General features: G+C 38.9%; 1 protein-coding gene across 10 annotated transcripts in view; it reads left to right on the top strand.

The window, feature by feature from the left end:
• Positions 1-20100, top strand: part of PDS5B (PDS5 cohesin associated factor B) — a 213873-nt gene that overhangs the window by 137649 nt on the left and 56124 nt on the right. For all 10 annotated transcript variants that reach the window (XR_006742919.1, XM_045588607.1, XM_036456226.2 and 7 more), the window contains 2 exons: positions 3957-4062; positions 7125-7285. Coding sequence is in view for 9 of the 10 variants with exons in the window: in XM_045588607.1 (XP_045444563.1) it covers positions 3957-4062; positions 7125-7285 (267 nt within the window). In the remaining variant the exon portion in view is untranslated. The remainder of the gene's footprint in view (positions 1-3956; positions 4063-7124; positions 7286-20100) is intronic.

Raw genomic sequence — 20100 nt, 5'->3', positions numbered from 1 at the left:
AGCCAAACCGGCTTCGGCCTGATCACAGACTATTGAAGAGGTAGAAAAACTGTTGTTGATTTGGATAAACAAAAAGCAGTTAGCCCATGACAGCACTTTGGAGGCAGTGACATGAATAAGCAAAGATGCTGTAGGCTGACCTGGAAAAAGTATAAAAGTGATTTCTTTAAGCCTAGTTGGGGGTGGTTTGGTAAATTTAAGGAAATAAGTGTTTCCTTATAGATTAAACAGTACATTAGACATGTATTGTCAATAAGAAAGTTAAAACTAAGGAATCGTTGTGGGGGGTCTTGAAAGGATTAATTCAATTTACATTATTTCTGATTTAGAAAAAATCGTTTCTGGAACAATCTTCAGAAATTAAGTTTCTGTATTTGAATCTGTATGCTATTTTTTTAAATATAATTTTAGAGTTTATATACAGATTCTATGCATTTAAACCATTTTATTCCTACTCATCCTAATATATAAAAACCCAGAGTCCGTAACGACTGACTGAAGGCTTGATCAAACACGAGAAGTCAGTCCTGCAGTCAGTGCTGGGTTACCATGATGACCCAGCACTGACTGCCAACCCAGCACTAACTACCGATGGGGCTATGGATCAGGCCCATTGAGAGGCAGGGTCTTATCTGCAGCCTCCAGGGCAGCTGTTGATCAGCCTTGCCTCCCTCTTTCCAGGCTTTGCCATCAGCCAAGCCTCTGTTTCTCTCCAGGCCTCCACTGGAGCTTCTCTTCAGTCCCACCTCTCTAATCTAACCCCTGAGATAGGCCCAGACATGCTGACTGGCATAGAAACAACGGCTGCCTAGGAATCAGAGCTTTTGATGCCAAATTGGCCTATAGGGGATGAGATCAGGCAGGCAGAGACAGTTAGGGGCATCAGGCCGGCAGGGGAGGGCTATTGGGGGCGAGATCAGGCCAGCAGGCAAGGGAAGTTAGGGGCAATCAGGCAGGCAGGCAGGTGAGCAGTTAGGATCCAGCGGTCCCATATTGCGAGTTGGACATCCCCCAAAGGGTCCTCAATTGGAGAGGGTGCAGGCTGGACTGAGGGAACCTCCCCTCTGTGCTCAAATTTCATGCACCGGGCCACTAGTCCTAATATATAAAAACCCTGGGTCCATAATGACCGGAGTTTCGACCCAACACCAGCTGAGGGAGCTGGAGTTGTGGGCCTCTAGCCGCCCATGGCAGCGGCTGAAAGGTGGGAGCTATGGGCCCAAACAACCAAAGGACCGGTTCGGCTCTCATGGTTGGGGCTGCGGAGGCTGAGGAACCTCACGGTGAGGCAGAGGAGAGTCATGGGGTGGTGAAGGCAGATGGGCAGGGCGGTGGAGGAGCAGGGCAGGATGGGGGTGGCAGAGGCAAGAGAGAGGAACGGGGTGGGGCTATTAACGTGGAGCTTTGAGAGGGTACTAAGGTAAAGGAGTGTCGCGGGTTGTGGTGGCGAGTGTGGAGCTTCGACAGGGGCTGTTAGCATGGTGCATCATGAGGTAGCGGAGGCTGAGGAGCGTTGCAGGGCATGGGAAGCAGAGGCTGAGGAGCCTAGTGTGGCGGGGGCTGTTAGCATGTAGGTTCACAAGGCAGGGACCACGGAGATGGAGGAGTGATGCTGGGTAGCAGACGTGGCCACGGTTGCAGCTAGGCCTAGGGAACCCGCGAGATTTAATTGTGTGCAGGTCTACTAAATATATATATATATATATATATATATATATATATATATATATATATATATATGCCTTAGCAACCGAATGAGTCAACCAGTTGCTATGATGTGCACTGACCACCAGGGGCAAGACACTTAATGCAGGAGCTGTCCCCTGGTAATCGATGAACTCCCACAGCCAACCTCCCATGGCCCCTCACCCCGCTGGCCTGCCAGCCTCCCATGGCCCCCATTGGCTCTGATTGCCAGCCAAGCCCAGGGACCCCACGAGAGCACGAATTTGTGCTCTGGGCCTCTAGTTTTATGTATTTGACTTGCCATTGTGAATAGATTTTTTTTTCTATATCTTTTTAGGTGACTTTGACTAATATAGAAAACACTGTTGATTAGGGAATGCTTTGTTGGTGTCATCTCACTGACTTTTAGTATTTTTTTCAATCTTTTAGTTAATTCTCTTGTTTTCCAGGTCTATAGTTTTATTCAGATTTTTTTATATGTCTAGCTCTTGTTCTTCGGGTTAGCTCAATTATACCTCTTCAGAAATACCTTTTGGTGAAATAACTTCACTTTTGGTCTTGACTTTTTTTTTTTTTTTTTTTTTTAATATATTTTATTGATTTTTGTACGGAGAGGAAGGGAGAGAGATAACAGAGTTAGAAACATCAATGAGAGAGAGTGATCGATCAGCTGCCTCTTGCACACCCCCTACTGGGGATATGCCTGCAACCAAGGTACATGCCCTTGACCGGAATCGAACCTGGGGCCCTTTAGTCCAGTGTTTTTCAACCTTTTTTGGGCAAAGGCACACTTGTTTCATGAAAAAAATCATGAGGCACACCACCATTAGAAAATGTTAAAAAATTTAACTCTGTGCCTATATTGACTATATATAAAGTAATTCTCTTGAATAGGAATCAAATAAACACAAAGAAAGTATTTTATAATTACTTTATTATGAAATATTAAGTAAACAAAATAGTGAAAAATTATAAAATTCTTGTCTTGTCTGCACCTATGGCACACCAGGCAACATCTCGCGGCACACTAGTGTGCCGCGGAACAGCGGTTGAAAAACGCTGCTTTAGTCTCCAAGCTGACGCTCTATCCATTGAGCCAAACCGGTCCTGGCTTGACCTTTTTTTCTAGTTCCTTATTGTTTCTTGATTATGATTTTATGTATTTGTTTATTTTTGTCCTCTCACTAAACTGAGAGCATGCAAGAATTCATGGAAGAAAATAATTAATTTAAATTTGTATCTGTGATATTTTTCATTCCTGTGGTACACCTAGGTAAAAATCCTTGGGGCTACTGAAAATGTGGGAACATGATTTAGCCTGAAGATTTTTATTAGGAATAATTGGAGATATGACGATTGATCAGAGAAAATGGTCAGAAAAGGAGAGAAAACATCCTCAAAGATACCAATTATTAAAGGGATGGTAAATTTAAAAGGATTCCATAACAGACACAAATAAATTTCACTTCTAGCTTGTCCTTAAATTTTTAGTACCTAATATTTTTGAAGAAACCATGATCTAGTAAACATATTAGCAAACATTGAATAATCTAATTTTTTTGTATTTTGATAATAGTATATCTCTAATCTGATGTTTATTTTATGTTAATACCTATCAGTGTGACTAATTGTTTTACATAATTGATATGCATTTATGAAATGAGTATGTTAACAATAACTTAAACTTGTTTTTAGAAGAAAATTTTAAAACTGTTTCCTTTTTGATCTATTCTAATGTTCTAGTGAGGCTTTATTGTATATCTGTTACCTATGTATTTTTACACCTTTCAATAGCAGGTTTGTGTATGTCTGTCTCTTACAGCAGTATCTAACATACAGTAATACTTAATAAATGGTTTGAAAGTGTTTAATGTTGTCATTTGTACATTATCTCAGTATAGATTGTTCTATTTACTGGAGCAATAGTGAATTTTAGATAATTAGAAGAGAGTTATCATTTATGTGTTTGGGCATAGGCCTTCCATGGAAAATATAAGAACAAAAATATAGATAGCCTTAATAAATAGCAAATCAAATAATATATTTACCTCATCTGAATGGACAAAAGCAAATACTGTTTGAAAACAAGCATCTCAAAATATTATAGTTTTTGTTTTGCAGTAATATTTGAGAAACAAATTTGTATGTGGTTGGAATGTAGGCTATGTAAAAAATATTTTAGGATTATTTTCCTTAGACATTGCTAATAAAGTACAGTTAATAATTTTATTTATTTATTTATTTGCTTGTTTATTTTGGTCATACTTTAGTGCTCTTATTAAGCAAGTGAACAAATCAATAGATGGGACAGCAGATGATGAAGATGAGGGTGTTCCAACTGATCAAGCCATCAGGGCAGGTCTTGAACTGCTTAAGGTAAATTGCTTAAGTATTTAAATTACTTAACTGTTAAACATATAATTATAATTTTTATTCTTGAGTCTTCTTACATTTATAGAATCTAAAGTAAAATTTTATCAATCACTAGGTAATTTATAAATTGTGTATTCTATTATATGAGCTACATATTTTTTGTTTTCAATTGTATATGGTAGCCTAGAATTGGTAGACTAATTTAAAGGTTTCATTAGTGAGCAAAGCAGGTACTATCTCTATCCGAGAAGGAGACAATTTTCCCTAAATCTCCATTTTATCTTTTATTTTGTTAGCAAAATTACAGAAATAATGGTGTTGACAACTTAGAAAATACAAAATTATAAAGAACAAAAACATTCATAAGCTTATCAAACAAGGTTTTTTTTTTATTCCTTTTAATATTTGAAAATGTAGATTTTTATATAGTTGAGATTGACAATATACAATTTTATATTTTGGTTTTCTTTTATTAAATTAGCAATTTTTAAGACTTTTGTTTTTACTTTGTTTATTAATATATTTTTATTGATTTCAGAGAGAAAGGAAGAGAAAGAGTGATAGAAATATCAATGATGAAATAGAGTCATTGATTGGCTGCCTCCTGCCAGCCCCCCTACTGGGGCTCCAACCAGAAACTCCGAATATGCCCTTGATAGGAATGAGGCCCCAGGCTGATGCTCTGTCCACTGAGCCAAACCAGCTAGGGCAAGACTGTTTTATTTAAGAGTGTCAAAGAACATCTGATTTTTGGCTCTCATTTAGTAGATTACACTTAGGAGAAGTTAAAATTTGCCCGGTTTCCTCATCTGTAATGCTTGATTAAAATAATAGTATTTATCTTACAGAGAACTAAATTAAGTCATCTATCTAAATTGTTTAGTGCAACATCTGCTTCATAGTAAAAACAATAGCCAAAACCGGTTTGGCTCAGTGGATAGAACGTCAGCCTGCAGACTGAAAGGTTCCAGGTTCGATTCCAGTCAAGGGCATGTACCTTGGTTGTGGGCACATCCCCATAGGGGGTGTGCAAGAGGCAGCTGATCAATGACTCTCTCTCTCTCATTGATGTTTCTAGCTCTATCCCTCTCTCTTCCTCTCTGAATAAAATAAAATAAAATATATATTAAAAAATAAATAAGTAAATAAACATTTTTTGAAATGGTGATTGTTCCACTTTTGGAATATAATAGTGCTTCCAACTATTTCCCCATCAGGCGTCTTCAAACTACGGCCCTCGGGCCACATGCGGCCCGCAGAGGAGTCTGATCCGGCCCACCAGGTTTTTTGGGCAGTGAGCGCAGCCGAGGTGTTACAGTAGGAATTAGTAGTTCATATAGTCCGGCCCTCCAGCTCTCTGAGGGACCGTGATCTGGCCCCCACTTTAAAAAGTTTGAGGACCACTGTGCTAGATATTTAGATATTTTTTATTTTATTCCTATTATCACTACTAAAATATATCTAATATCTCTTATATGTTGCTTTTTTTGTTTGATTGATTGATTGATTGATTGATTTTAATGCTAGAAGGGCATTACTAGTTCAAAGAGAATGACCATTTTCAAAATTCATAGTTTGATAGGTGGGTAGGTACATAGGTGGTCAAATTTCTTTACAGAGAAATCATGCCCAATTTCTTCATACACAATAACAGTGTATGAAAGTGTTTATCTCCTGTCTTCACAAACATGGAATAGTAAAAATTATTAAGAATTTTCCTAAATTGTGATAAGAAAAAATCTGATAAGAAAAAGATAACCTTAATTTGCATAACGATTACTAGTGAAGTACACCTTTTATATGTCAATCATTGGTATTTTTCCCTATTGTGAATTCATTATTTTTATCCTCTGTTCATTTTCTATTGACATTTTATAATCTTTTGATTTTTGGCTTTTTTTCCTTTTAGCTGATTTAAGTGAGCTTTTTTATTTCTTTTGCTGTTTCATAAGATATATTTGATGTCTATAGAATATACATATATTCTATTTAATGTATTCAATTTAAGTATAAAGTAAGTTATAAAATATATTAGTAAAATGAATGCCAGTAAAAAGTAAATGGAATGCTAATTTAAACAGTATCAATAATACTATTGAAATTTTGTGAGTGTGTTTTCCCCTTATATGTCCTAGGTATAATTATCCTCAATTTTGGGTTTATTATTCTCTTTTTTAATATAGTTTTACTATCCCTAAATATCTCTAAATAATGTTGTTTGTTTCTAAATCTTATAAATAAATATGGCATTATGTATATTTTTCTACTATTTTGTTTTTTTAGTCCACATTTGATTCCAAGTAAGCTTAAAAAAAAATCATGATTTTAAGAGAATTTTATTTGTTTTTGTTGTTTAAATCTGAAATATAACCTATCTGAAATTTATTTTGAAGCTGTATATTTTGGAGGATGGTCTAATTTGGTTTTCTTCCAGTATTACCAGGACTACTTATTTAAAAATTCCATCCTTTCTCATTTATGTTTTGTTGCCTTTTCTATAATGTATTACATTCTACAATATATAATCTAAATTCTTACATATGCTAGGGTCTATTTATTGCTTTCCTTTTTTTATTTCTTCTATTGTTAATACCATGTTGACTGATTATTGTACGCTTTTATTACCTGGTGTTTTACTTCCCTAGGTTACTGTATTTCTCAAAAATGTTATTAGGTAGTCTCTTTTAATAACTTTTATTTAGGAAAATAGAAATATTTTGTTAAATTCTATTTTTGTGCCCTTTTCTTCTACCTTTATTTCCCTTTAAAAATCAAATTAAATTAAACAAACATGAACTGAAACTCAAATTACTTTAAGTAGAATTATATTAGCATATAATTTAATTTGGAAAGAAATGAGTTTTTTAGATCATTCAACTTTTTTTTACATGGGAACATTTCTGTTATATATTTGATCATGTTTCAAATTTTGTTTACAGTGCTCTCATTTACTTGTTAGTGTAATTAGTCTTATATTTGATCAGTATTTTTAATATGTGATATTTTGGATTTATATTGTGGAGATGAAAAGTGTTTACAAATCATTTTTATGACTCGTTGTTTAGGTACTCTCATTTACACATCCCATCTCCTTTCATTCTGCTGAAACATTTGAATCTCTCCTGGCTTGTCTGAAAATGGATGATGAAAAAGTAGCAGAAGCTGCACTCCAAATTTTCAAAAACACAGGCAGCAAAATTGAAGAGGATTTCCCACACATTAGATCGTAAGTTGAGTTTATTCTGATAAATATTCTGGAAATTAGGAAAATAATTTACTGTTCCTTGGATTATGTAATATTTATACTTTTAGGAAATAATTTTTAGATTATTTTAAGTCTTGTTTTGTTTAGATTCTCATTTTTTGAGAGAATTCATTGGTATTTTACTTTTTTATTTATATCTTTATTTTAATCCTCACCCAAGGGTATTTTTTCTATTAATTTTCAGAGAGAGTGGAAGGGAGAGAGAGAGAGACCAGGAAAAACACCGATGTGAGAGAGACACATTGATTGGGTGCCTCCCTCATGTCCTAGACCATGGCCAGGATCCTGCATCCGAGGTACATGCCCTTGATTGGAATTGAACCCAGAACTCTTCGGTCTGCAGGCTGACGCTCTATCAACTGAACCAAACCTGCTAGGACCATATTGGTATTTTAGAAGATTCACGAAAATGTGCCCAAACCTGTAATTTCTTTCTGAAGCATTAATTTTGCTTAAAACTTTTATTGACAATAATTTTATTGTGAAGCAGGCCCTTATTATAGTTTGGCGTAGAATAAACATATTACTTGAATTTAAAGTCTGGTGGGAAATTCCAAAGGAATTTCAGTAGGACTTTCCATCGTATTTTCCACTTTCTTTTGTGGTTTAGAGTATTGGATCGAAATTTTCAGAAGCAATGCTGTATTTGAAATAGGGAATTAGGGAAGCATGGACTAATCATCTTCACAGCAGTATGTTTATGTCTGTATTTCTAAGGATTGTAAATTGCACTGTTACTCTATGGATCTCTAACAGTGGTTCTATAATAGCTCAAAAGAGTAAGTCTGTATTCTTTATGGACCCCTGCTTATTTTATATGGATACTTGCCTACTTCATATGTCTCTCTCCTCACTGTTCTCGAGAGTATATCATATCTGATAGTTGGTCCTAATATCGTCATAGTCATTGATGGTTGGTTTTGTATTTACCTCATTACTTCTGGCTTAGTCACTGTCTAATTAGTTGTGGTTGGGGTAGCATGCTTCTTCATGTTGAATAATTGCATAAACCCTTTTCTTCAGAAAGAGACTGTGAACTGTCTCAGGTAAATTTTTTAAAAATTTCTTTCTGTTTATGTGAACTTAATTTTAGAAACTATTGGCAAATAAGACAAAGGCATTAAATAAATGACCATTGAAACATGCCAGAATGTTTCATAGCAGCACAATTTACAATAAGTAAGATTTGGAAATAGCCTATGTGCCCGTCAGCAGATGACTGGATCAGAAAACTATTGTACGTCTACACAATGAAATACTATGCTGCCATAAAAAAAGAAGAAATTATTACCTTTTGCAGCAACCTGGATGGAATTGGAGAACATCGTGTTAAGTGAAATAAACCAGTCAGGAAAGAAAAATACCACATTACCTCATTTATGGATAATAAATAACATTATAAACTGATGAACAAAAAGATAGATACAGAGATAATAAAGCATCAGACAGACTTTTCAATTACAGTGGGAAGGTTAGGGAGATGTGGGAGAGATAAGAGATCAACCAGAGGCATTGTATACATACATATAAGCATAACCAGTGGTCGTAAAACATGGGGGGTGAGGGCATGTATGGGTGTGGGGTAGGTTGGGGGCAATGGTAAGATATGTACACATTCAATATCTTAATAAAGAAAAAAGAAAGAATATAATTTATTGCAAGCAGCAAGTGGTAAACAATATAGAAAATGTCACCAGTAAGCTATAGATTGACCATGAAGAAATCGCATAGAATGTGGAGATAGTAGGCAAAAAAATGAAGGCAGTTAAAGAGAATGAATAGCAGATAGTGAAAAGCTAGAATTGGTTTCCATGGAGAAGAAAGCAGAATAATGGGAAGTGTGAAATATTCACACACAGAAAGTAAACTGGTTTAAAATGAATGAAAAAAAATTAATCTGTAGATGAAGGAAAGCTTACATTCTAGGAAAATATCTGGATAGAGTTGAAGAAACTTATAGGAATTATAGAAGTGACTTCACAAACATCAAGGGAAGGGAGGAAAGGGTCATATATGAAAAAGTAATGAGGCATGACTGAAGGGCTGGAGCCGATGTGAAGGCAGGGCCGTTCTGGATTTTCCAGAGGATCCAGTGGCTACCAAGGAGGTGGAGCTTTTGATACTCACAGGCATAGAAACTGACAAGTCAACCAGTTTTGGGTGAACTGCCAGGAGCCAATGGCTGCCTAGGAGGCGGAGCTTTTGACGCTGACTGGCACAGAAACCAACAAGTCAGAGCCAAATCAGGGTGAACTGCGAAGGCAGAACCTAAGGTGGGGGCTGAGGAGGGGTTTTGAGGGCAACAGCTGTTTGGTATAAGATATAAGAAAGTGGTTTAATTTTTCAGTGACTAGTTTGGGCAGTATAGTGCATATGGCTATCATTCCAGATATAGGGATTATGTATTTTTGTCTACCAAGAGCATCTCCTCCTGCTGAAAAAGGCTCCTCCCCCCAAATTTAAGCAATCCTATCCTATATAATCTCTGTGCTAATAAAAGAGTAATATGCTAATTAGAACAGATTGACCAGCCATCTTCCAAATGTCCGACTTTCAGACAAAGCCATGGTGGTGGGGGCTGAGGCAGAGGCAGTTAGGGGCGACCAGGTCGGCAGGGGAGGGCAGTTGGGGGCTACCAGGCCATCATGGGAGAGCCGTTGGTGGCGACCAGGCCGACAAAGGAGGGCAGTTGGGGGTGAACAGGCTGGCAGGGGAGAGTAGTTGGGGGCATTAGGCTGGCAAGCAGGTGAGTGGTTAGGAGTCAGCGGTCCTGGATTGTGAGGGGGATGTCTGACTAAACCGGTAGTCAGACAACCCTTGATGGGTTCTGGATTGTGTAGGCTGAGCAGAGGGACATCTCCCGCCCCTCATGCATGAATTTTGCGCTCTGGGCCTCTAGTTGAACATAGAGGTGCATATGTCTGTTTGAAAATTGTGTTCTTGTTTTCTTTGGATTGGTACCCAGAATAGAATTGCTGAGTCATATGGTAGATCTGTTTTTTAGTTTTTTAAAAGAAACTCCCTACTATTTTCCATATCAGCTGCACTAATTTGCAGTTCCACCAATAGTGCCTAAATGTTCCCTTTTCTCCATATCCTTACCAACACTTGTTATTTGTTGAATTTTTCAATAATAGCCATTCTGATTGGTTTGAGGTGGTATCTTGTAGTTTAGATTCGTATTTCCCTGATGACTAGTGATGTTGAGCACCTTTTCATATGTCTGATGGCTATCTGTATGTCATCTTTGGAGATGTGTCTATTCATGTCCTCTGCCCATTTTTTTTTATAAGATTGTTTATTTTTGCTAATGAATTATATGAATTCCTTATTTTATACTATCTTTAAAAATCCCAGCCAGAGCGGGCAATGGTAAGATATATACACATATAATACCTTAATAAAAAAAAAATGAAAGAAAAAAAAAAATCCCAGCCAGAGTTGCTTCTTCCTTGTGTGTAACCTGAAGTTTTTCTCTTGATTACTATGAAAAGAGATCATGGGTGTGCATCTTTAACATCTGATTTATGAGAAGATAGTTCTTATATGGGGAGTTTAGTTACCAAAGTAACCAGACAGTAATAATTTTTCATTTCACAAACAAGCCACAAATCATAAGTCCAAAAGGATAGCAATTTGTTGAGACTCTGTTTTCTATACTTTATTATTGAAGTAGGTAGAACATTATAATGGATTATTATGTATTCACCAGTTTTATATATTAATAATATATTATACACTTTTGTTGAATTTACAATTCTACTCACTCCCTTTGTTCCCTTTATATTTGAAAGCCAGTCCCGGACTTGTTATTTCATCTATTCATTGGGGTCTCTCTAAAAGAGAATCTTTTTTTTTTTTTTTTTTTTTTTTTTTTTTAATTCACACCAGAGGACATACTTAAAAAGAGAGAGAAAGAGAGGGGGGAGGGGGAAGAGAGGGAGGGAGGGAGGGAGGGAAGTAGACTAGGAAGGAAGGGAGGGAGAGAGGAAGGGAGATATACAAGGAAGGAAGGAAGGTAAACAAAGAAGGGAGGGAGGGAGATTAGGAAGAAAGGGAGGGAGAGAGGAAGGGAGATATATAAGAAAGGAAGGAAGACAAGGAAGACAGGAAGGAAGACAGGAAGACAGGAAGGAAGGAAGGGAGGAAGGGAGGGATGAAGGGAGGAAAGGGAGGGAAGGGAGGGAGGGAGGGAGGGAGGGAGGGAGGGAGGAAGGGAGGAAGGAAGGAAGGAAGGAAGGAAGGAAGGAAGGAAGGAAGGAAGGAAGGAAGGAAGGAAGGAAGGAAACATGGAAGGGAAGGAGGGAAGGAGGAAAAACATTGATAGTTGTCCTCTGACCCTGGCCCAACCAGGGATAAAACCCAGGTATGTGCCCATGCTGGAATTGAGCTGGCAACCTTTGGGTACAGAGGAGGACACTCAACCAACTAAGTCACTTGGGCCAGCTAAAGATAACTCTTAAAAAATAATCATAATACACAGACACCAGGGGGGTGAGGGCATGAGCAGGAGGATGGGGAGGGCAATGGAGGGATAAGGGCATGCATGTAATATCTTAATATAGAAAGAAAAATAATAATCACACTATATTTATTACAAATTCAGTTAATAGTAGTTGCTTAATGTTAATAATATTGAATCAATTTTCTAAAAAATGTAGTATTTTTAAAAATGGTTTATTTGAGAAAGATCCAAGTAACATGTTCACATTGTTATTGGTATAAATGACTCCTAAGTGCCTTGTCTCTTGTAGGTTTCTCCTCAAGTTCTCTTTCTGTCCTTATGTTTGAGAAATAAACTATGTTATTTCACACAGACTGATTTTGCAAATTGTATGTCTTGAGCATACTTTAAGGGTTCTATATATTTTCTGTAAATTTATAGTTGAATCTGGTTGCCTAATTGGAATCCACTTCCACTTTTTTTGTTGCAGAACTGCTTTATAGTTATTAGTATGATCTTCGGCCAGGAGACACATAATATTGCTCTTTTTTATGATATTAGATGATCTTTTTATGATGTTAGATGATCCTTAGTAATCAGTGGTAATTCAGCCATTCCTTTATCACTTATTAGCTGAATACTTTTATAAGGAGAACTTGCATGTGTTCTTTGGTTCCCCAGTGTTATATTTATTTAGAAAAGGCAGAACTACCCTGTTTCCCTGAAAATAAGACAGGGTCTTATATTAATTTTTTCTCCCAAAGTTGTGCTAGGTCTTATTTTCAGGGGATGTCTTATCTTTCCATGCGCCAGGTCTTATTTTCGGAAGATGTCTTATTTTGGGGGAAACACGGTAGTATGTGCTTGATTCTTTTATGTATTAAACAACTAGAGGTCCAGTGCACAAAATTCGTGCATAGAGGTGTGTGCCCCTCTGCCCAGCCTGCAACCTCTCCAGTCTGGGACCCCTCAAGGAATGTTTGACTGCCCAAACTGATCCTACCAGGCAGTTTGACTGCTGGCTCCCAACTGCTCGCCTGCCTGCCTTTCTGATTGCCCCAATCACTTCTGTCTGCCTGCCTGATCATCCCCTAACCACAACCCTGCCAGCATGATTGATGCCTAAATGCTCCCATGCTATCCTTATTGCCCCTAACTTCCCTCCCCTGACAGCCTGGTCACCCCTAACTGCCTTCCCATACCAGCCTGGTTTCTCCCCCCCCACCCCCCAACTGGCCTCCCCTGCAGGCCTGGTGCCCCCCTACTGCCCTCCCCTGCCAACCTGGTCACCCCTAATTGTCCTATCCTGCCAGTCGCATTGCCTCTAATTGCTCTCCCCTACTGGTTTGATGCCTTCCCCTGAAGGCCTGGCCCCGTCCTACTGCCCTCCCCTGCAGGCCTGGTCATCCCTAACTGCCCTCCCCTGAAGTCCTGGTTCCCCCCTAGCTGCCCTCCCCTGCTGGCCATCTTGTGTCCACATGGGCACAACCATCTTGTGTTGGAGTGATGGTCAGTTTGCCTATTACTCTTTTATTAGATAGGATGTTCAAAACAAAGAGGCACTTGACTAGCATACTCCAAATGTGACCAACTAATTGTTGTCTTTTGAAAATATCATTATAAACCCATGAATTTACATGTACTTATGTTTCAGTCATTTGCATTGGTTACTTTTTATTGATACTCATATTATCCCATCTATATCTGAGAGCCTATTTAGGTTGAACCCTGAATCCTTTTGAACAGTCCACTAATCTTTGTAATTTCTTTGCAATCTTTTATGACAAGATATTCCAGGCCCATCTTGTGTATCTCCTGCTTGAGACCTGGAATATGGGAATAGTATTAATAGAATGAGTCCTGTAAGGTAATAATAGCTAATTAATGTGTGGATCATTTTTCTAGGATTATTAAGTGGGCACAGCTAGTTTTTTGGAAGATAAAGTGCCTCGAGTGTTTATATTAATTATTTCAGTTCACATTTAGGTCTTCAAGGTTTTTATTGAACCTCTTCAATTTTTCATTTGATTCACTATGCTGAGGGTAACTATGATAATTACATAATAATTCATTTGAATTATCCCATAATAAATACATAACAGTCTCAGAATAGCAGCACCACTGATGTTATTCCTAAATACAGTTGTTTGTTTGTTTGTTTAGTTAATTCTCTTTCGTCCTAGGCTACATCACATTAGGGATATATAGTCAGATCCTTTGTTTTTAAGTTACTTGGAATGATTCTTCTTAATGCAGTTATGCAACCAAATGGGTACACGCTTGTTTTTTTCATTTTACTTTTTAAGTGGGTACTCTTTCAAAATTTTAATTTTATTTCTTAATTACATGACAAATCCTCTGGGAAATTTTTGGAAATTTCTTCATATATTGTTTTCCTCTCTTCACTTCCTGTTTTCTGAGACTGATTACATGTGTTTTTGACTGCTTATACTGTTTTACAGGACAGTTATGTTATTAATTTCTTATTTTTTTCCCTCTCTTGTTTAGTTTTATAGTTTCTATCGCCTTGTTCTCAAGTTCCGTGATCTTTTTCTTCTGTAATATACGGGGGTGGGCAAAAGTAGGCTTACAGTTGTGATTCTGTAAAAATACGGTTTATTTTTGTATTTTTCTCTTTTTTTTATTGCTTAGAGTATTAAATATGAATCCTTTATTTCTGATTGACACCCTATCCCCATCACTCCCACCAATGAGGGCAAGCCCCACTGCCCCATTGGCTGTGTCCATTGGTTATGGTAATATGCATGCATACAAATTCTTTGACTGATCTCTAATTCTCCCCACTCCCCTGCGTTCTCTCTGAGGTTGGACAGTCTGCTCAGTACTACCTTATCTCTAGATTTATTTTTTGTATATCAGTTTATGTTGATTATTATCCTATCTAATAAAAGAGTAATATCCTATATAATAAAAGAGTAATATGCAAATTAACCATCACTCCCCTCCACAAGCCACACCCACAAGCCAATTAGAGTGAGAATGCAAATAAACCAAAATGGCTACAGCTACAGAGAGCAGGAGGGAGGCTTGAGTTTCCCTGGCAATGGAGGAAGCCAAGCTTTCTGCCTGCCCTATCCTGCCTAAGCCTCCATTCAAGGCTACAAAGTTTCAATTATAGAAGGTAAACAAATTCAAATAGAAATGGCGGCAGCCACAGAGCTAGCAGGAGGCTTGGCTCTGCTCCAGGCTACAAAGTTTCCAATTGTAGAAGGTAAATAAATCCAGATACCAGGGCCTCCACTTGGGTTGCTGGGGGTCGTGGCCGGTCTGCAAACTAATACAGGCCCTTCACCCAGGCCGCCCTATGCCCCGGGGGAACCCCCACCCTGATCTGGACACTTTTCAGGGCAAACCAACTGGCCCCCACCCATGCACCAGGCCTCTATCCTATCTAATAAAAGAGTAATATGCAGATTGACCATCACTCCAACACACAAGCTTGCTGCCCCCATGTGGTCAAAGATCCTGCCCCCATGTGGACACAAGATGGCCACCACAGGATGGCCATAAGGGGAGGGCAGTTGGGAGGCACCAGGCCTGCAAGGGAGGGCAGTTGGGGGTGATCAACCCTGTAGGGGAGAGCAGTTAGGCGTGACCAGGCTGGCAGAGGAGGGAAGTTGGTGGCAAACAGGCTTACAGGGGAACAGTTAGACATCAATCAGGCTGGCTTAGGAGTGGCTAGGGGGTGATCAGGCTGGCAGGCAGAAGTGGTTAGGGGGAATCAGGAAGACAGGCACCCGAGCAGTTGGGAGCCAGCAGTCCTGGAATGTGAGAGGAATGTCCAACTGAATGGGCCTAAATGGGCAATCGGACATCTCTCGAGGAGTCCCAGATTGGAGAGGGTGCAGGCTGAGCTGAGGGACACCACCATCCTCTATTCCCCCCCCCGCCCCATGCACGAATTTTGTACATTGGGCCTCTAGTAATAATAATAAATAAAAGTAATTTTAAAAAGTAAAATAAAAGGAAAAAAGTTTGGTTTCTTAAGTAAAAGATAAAAAGAAAAGTATAGTGCCAGTAGCCCATTTGGGTCAGTGGATAGAGCATTGGCCTGCAGACTAAAGGGTCCAAGGTTTGATTCTTTTCAAGGACACATTCTTGGGTTATGGGCTAAATCTCCAGAAGAGTGAATGCAGGAGGAAACCAATCAGTGATTCTCTCTCATCATTGATGTTTCTATTTCTGTCTTCAGAGACGATATCTCTATCGTCTCTGAAATCAATAAAAATCTATTTTTAAAAAAGTGAAGTTGGCTGAAACCGGTATGGCTCAGTGGATAGAGCGTCAGCCTGCGGACTGAAGGGTCCCGGGTCCGATTCCAGTCAAGGGCATGTACCTTGGTTGCAGGCACATCCCCAGTAGGGGGTGTGCAAGAGGCAGCTGATCGATGATTTTCTCTCATCGATGTTTCTCACTCTCTATTCCTCTCTCTTCCTCTCTGTAAAAATTCAATAAAATATATTAAAAAGTGAAGTTGTGTCGAAATTGGTTTGGCTCAGTGGATAGAGCGTCGGCTTGCAGACTGAAAGGTCCCATGTTCGATTCCGGTCAAGGGCATGGACCTTGGTTGTGGGCACATCCCCAGTGGGGGGGGTGCAAGAGGCAGCTGATTGATGATTCTCTCTCATCGATGTTTCTAGCTTTCTATCCCTCTCTCTTCCTCTCTGTAAAAAATCAGTAATATATATATTTTTTTTCTTTTTCTTTTTTTCTTTTAAAGTGAAATGAATTTTGTTCACTTCAGCTGAGTTTTAATGACCCATGTGGGCTGGCTTAAGACCCTTCTCTACTGTTCTGTCTGTCACATCTCAGTTTCCTGTTAGGTAATCAGCACTGTGTTTAGTTCCCAGTGATCCTGTGCTTCTCTGTGTCAGATGCCACAGCCTTGGTTTTAGACAGGCAGAATCAATCTGCCAGCTTTGTTTTTTTGTCTTCTTTCAATATTTACACAAGGATCTATTTCTGACATGGCCTCTAGGTGGCGTTGTTTCTGTATTCGTTTCTGGAACCAAATTGCCCCTCACCCCAGTCCCCATGGGCTCACAGAGTTTATTTCGAATCTTTGTGTCCCTGTCGAGCTCAAGGTTGAGTGTGGCTGCATTGCTAGGAGGGCCCTGGTCTTTAGGAGAAAAATGTCTGTTCAGGGTTAGGGGGATCAGGCTGTCCCTGAGCTGGCTTCCTGATCGCCACCCCTATTTTGCTCCCCATCTGCTATAAAACCACCTTCCCCTATTCTGCAGCCTAGGTGAGTGAGTGTAATTGAAAAATCCTGTGCATTGGGTTTAGCAAGGAAAATATAAAGACAGAGCAACCGAGCTGCTATACATCTTCTCACCTCCGGCCCTGTGTGGCCGCTGCAGAACATCGGGCTGCCTTTCTGGGCACAGCCTCCCATGGCTGTGAGCTTAGAACCAGAGTCCCCCACTGCCAGCAGCCCTGTGGAGTGCTACACGTGTCCTCAAGGGACTTGGAGTTGCTGCAGTGCCATTTCCCACTGACACTCTAGTCCTGTCTGCACGCATTTCTCCCTCCAGCCCAGATCCCCAATGCTCCAGGCAACCTCTAACCTTCCCATCCATGGATTGTCTTATCAGCTGTTTCATTCGCCAATTTCGGGTGTGTTTTTCAGTTCAGCTGTTTCTTCTGTCTGCTTCATGAAAAGGCTCTGCCTTTTTGCCTGCCATTTTTGTCTCCCCCCACAGCCTGGAGTCTTAATGTTCGTGGGTTTGCAGCTGAAGCAGCTGGTCTCTGGCTGGTGTGGCTGTAGGGTCCCAGGTGGTGTCCGAGGTCTCCCCGGGTGGAGATGAGGCTGGGTTCCCTGGGAGAGATTTCAGCCGTAGGACAGGCTGCCCGGCTAGGGGATCCTGCGGAATAGCTGTCCCTCATTCACACACACACACACACACACACACACACACACACACACGCCCACGCATCCACGCTCTCTTCCTCACTGCTTCCTATCGCTGCCATCTTGGGTCTCAATTTTTGTATTATACATTTTTCCATACAAACAACTGTAAACCTACATTTGCTCACTCTGTATATTACATTTGGGTCTTTTTATGTATTTCACTTCTGTGTTCACTATGTTTATATTTTCTTCTTACCTTCTTGAGTATATGGAGCATATTTATAATAGTTGGGTTGTTGATGTCTTAGCTAATTCCATCACCTATGCCATTTCTGGACCTGTTTCCATTGATTAATTTTCTCCTAGGTATAAATGACAAGGTTGTTCTACTGTGGCTGGTGGAAACATGAATTATTACCAGCCCTGTATGTGTAAGAGGTTTTTTTGTTTGTTTTGCCTACTTGTTTTCAACGTTCTTTTCCTGGTACTCATGCATGGCATTGCTCATTATTTAGCCAGAGACTTGGTGCTATCCCTCTGGGGATGCTCAGAACTCAAGCTTCCTTTCTCTTTTTGTAGCTCCCTGCTCTGTGGTATTCTGCCATGGAAAGTATAGCTCCCATGGCCTCCCTGAACCTTCTGTCTCTATTCTCCTCAAGGCCATGTGACCACTAAGCTCTATTCTGGTTACTTCTGTTTTTTCACTACAGTCTGGAAACTACCTCTATGCAATATGTGGGTACAGATTTAGGGTTCTTCTAGTTTCACATCTTTTAGGGCTTATAGTACAGTGCTGCCTCCTGCCCAGTGTCTGAAACCTTTAACATATTTTATCTTGTTTTCTACTTTTTAAGATAGAGTAAATTCAGTCTCAGATATATTTTCATAATCTAAAGCAGAAGTCTTCTCAGAATAGTTTAATTTGTATTTTTTTAAAATAAGTGAAGGTAAACATCCTGTCACATATCATTGGGCAGTTTGTCTACCTTTTTTTGAAGAGCTTTCTACTCTTTATATCCAACCCATTTTTCCATGATACTGTTGGTCTTTTCATTCTCTATTTGTGGAAGGACTTTACATGTTAAGGATATTAATCCCTTTAATATAAAATGCAAAATTTCTCCTCATTTTATTATATGTCTTTTTAACATACTTTGCTGTTGATATCTTTTCTGAGACTTTTATTATGATTGTGATGAATTATTGTATCTCTGATTTCTTAATACTGGAGAATTGGGTTGGCATTAGGCAAGGAAGAGGATTCAAAAGTTTATCTCACTGTGATTATTTGAAAAATGGTTGAGCTAAGAAGTTCTGATTTATTCAGGGTCTATATTAAGTTTTTGTGTACTATAATGATATGATATATGAATGTATGAATGTTTTTCCGGTAGCTACATGACTCCCTCCCTTACTCCCTCAGAACTCTGTTCAATTAACTTTATCAGAAAGGTCTTCTGTAATCACCCTATTTGAAATGTTAACACTCTTCCATATGTCTATCCTGTTTCTTTATTTTCTTCTACAGCAGTTATCACAATTTGACATGACACATATTTTGCTAATTATATGTTATCATTTGTGTTGTTCCCAATATGCTGGTACCATGAAGGCAAGGATTTTGGACTTTTAATACTGCTTGGCACATAGTAGGCACTCAATTTGTATTGGTTAAATAATAAAATTTCCCTTTACATAGATTGTTCTGGGACCAATTGAAAGATGAACTGAAGAGAAAGAGAAACTTCAGAAAGAAGGAACAATTAAGTCCAACAATTAGGTCCCTTTACATTGCTCTTATGTGTAAGGTAGCAGGTTAGCTGGAGTGAGCAAGCAGTGAGGATAAAAGAGAAAAGAATATTGGGACTCACATTAAACAGAAGAAATGAGTCATTATTCTTATTTGTAATGGTTAAATATAAAGGAAAATATTTGTATTTGGGTTATATATATATTTTTTAAAATAAGTTTTTATTGTTCATATTATTACAAATGTTCCTTTTTTTCCCCCCACCATTGCTCTCCTCCACCAGGTTCCCACCCCGCCCTCTGCCCTTTCCCCACTCCCCATTGTCCTCATCCATAGGTGCACAGTTTATGTTCAGTCTCTTCCCACTCCCCCCTCTCCCCTTTTCCCCAAGAATCGTCAGTTCACTCCCCTTCCATACCTCTGATTCTATTATATTCAACAGTTACTATTGTTCATCAGATTTTTTTTTTTAATTTCCTTGGTTTTTAGATTCACTTGTTGATAGTTATGTATTTGTTGTTCATAATTTTTATCTTTGTTTACTTTCTCTTCTGAAAGAACCCCCTTCAGCAATTCATATAATTCTGGTTTGGTGGTGGTGAACTCCTTTAGCTTTTTTTTATTAGTGAAGCTCTTTATCTGGCCTTCGATTCTGAGTGATAGCTTTGCTGGATAGATTATCTGTGGCTGTAGGTTCTTACTATTCA

The sequence above is a fragment of the Pipistrellus kuhlii genome, unplaced genomic scaffold, assembly GCF_014108245.1.
Source record: "Pipistrellus kuhlii isolate mPipKuh1 unplaced genomic scaffold, mPipKuh1.p scaffold_m20_p_3, whole genome shotgun sequence".
Classification (NCBI taxonomy): Eukaryota; Metazoa; Chordata; class Mammalia; order Chiroptera; family Vespertilionidae; genus Pipistrellus; species Pipistrellus kuhlii.
Note: the sequence above shows the minus strand (reverse complement) of the source record. Positions and strands in the feature narration are given on the sequence as shown.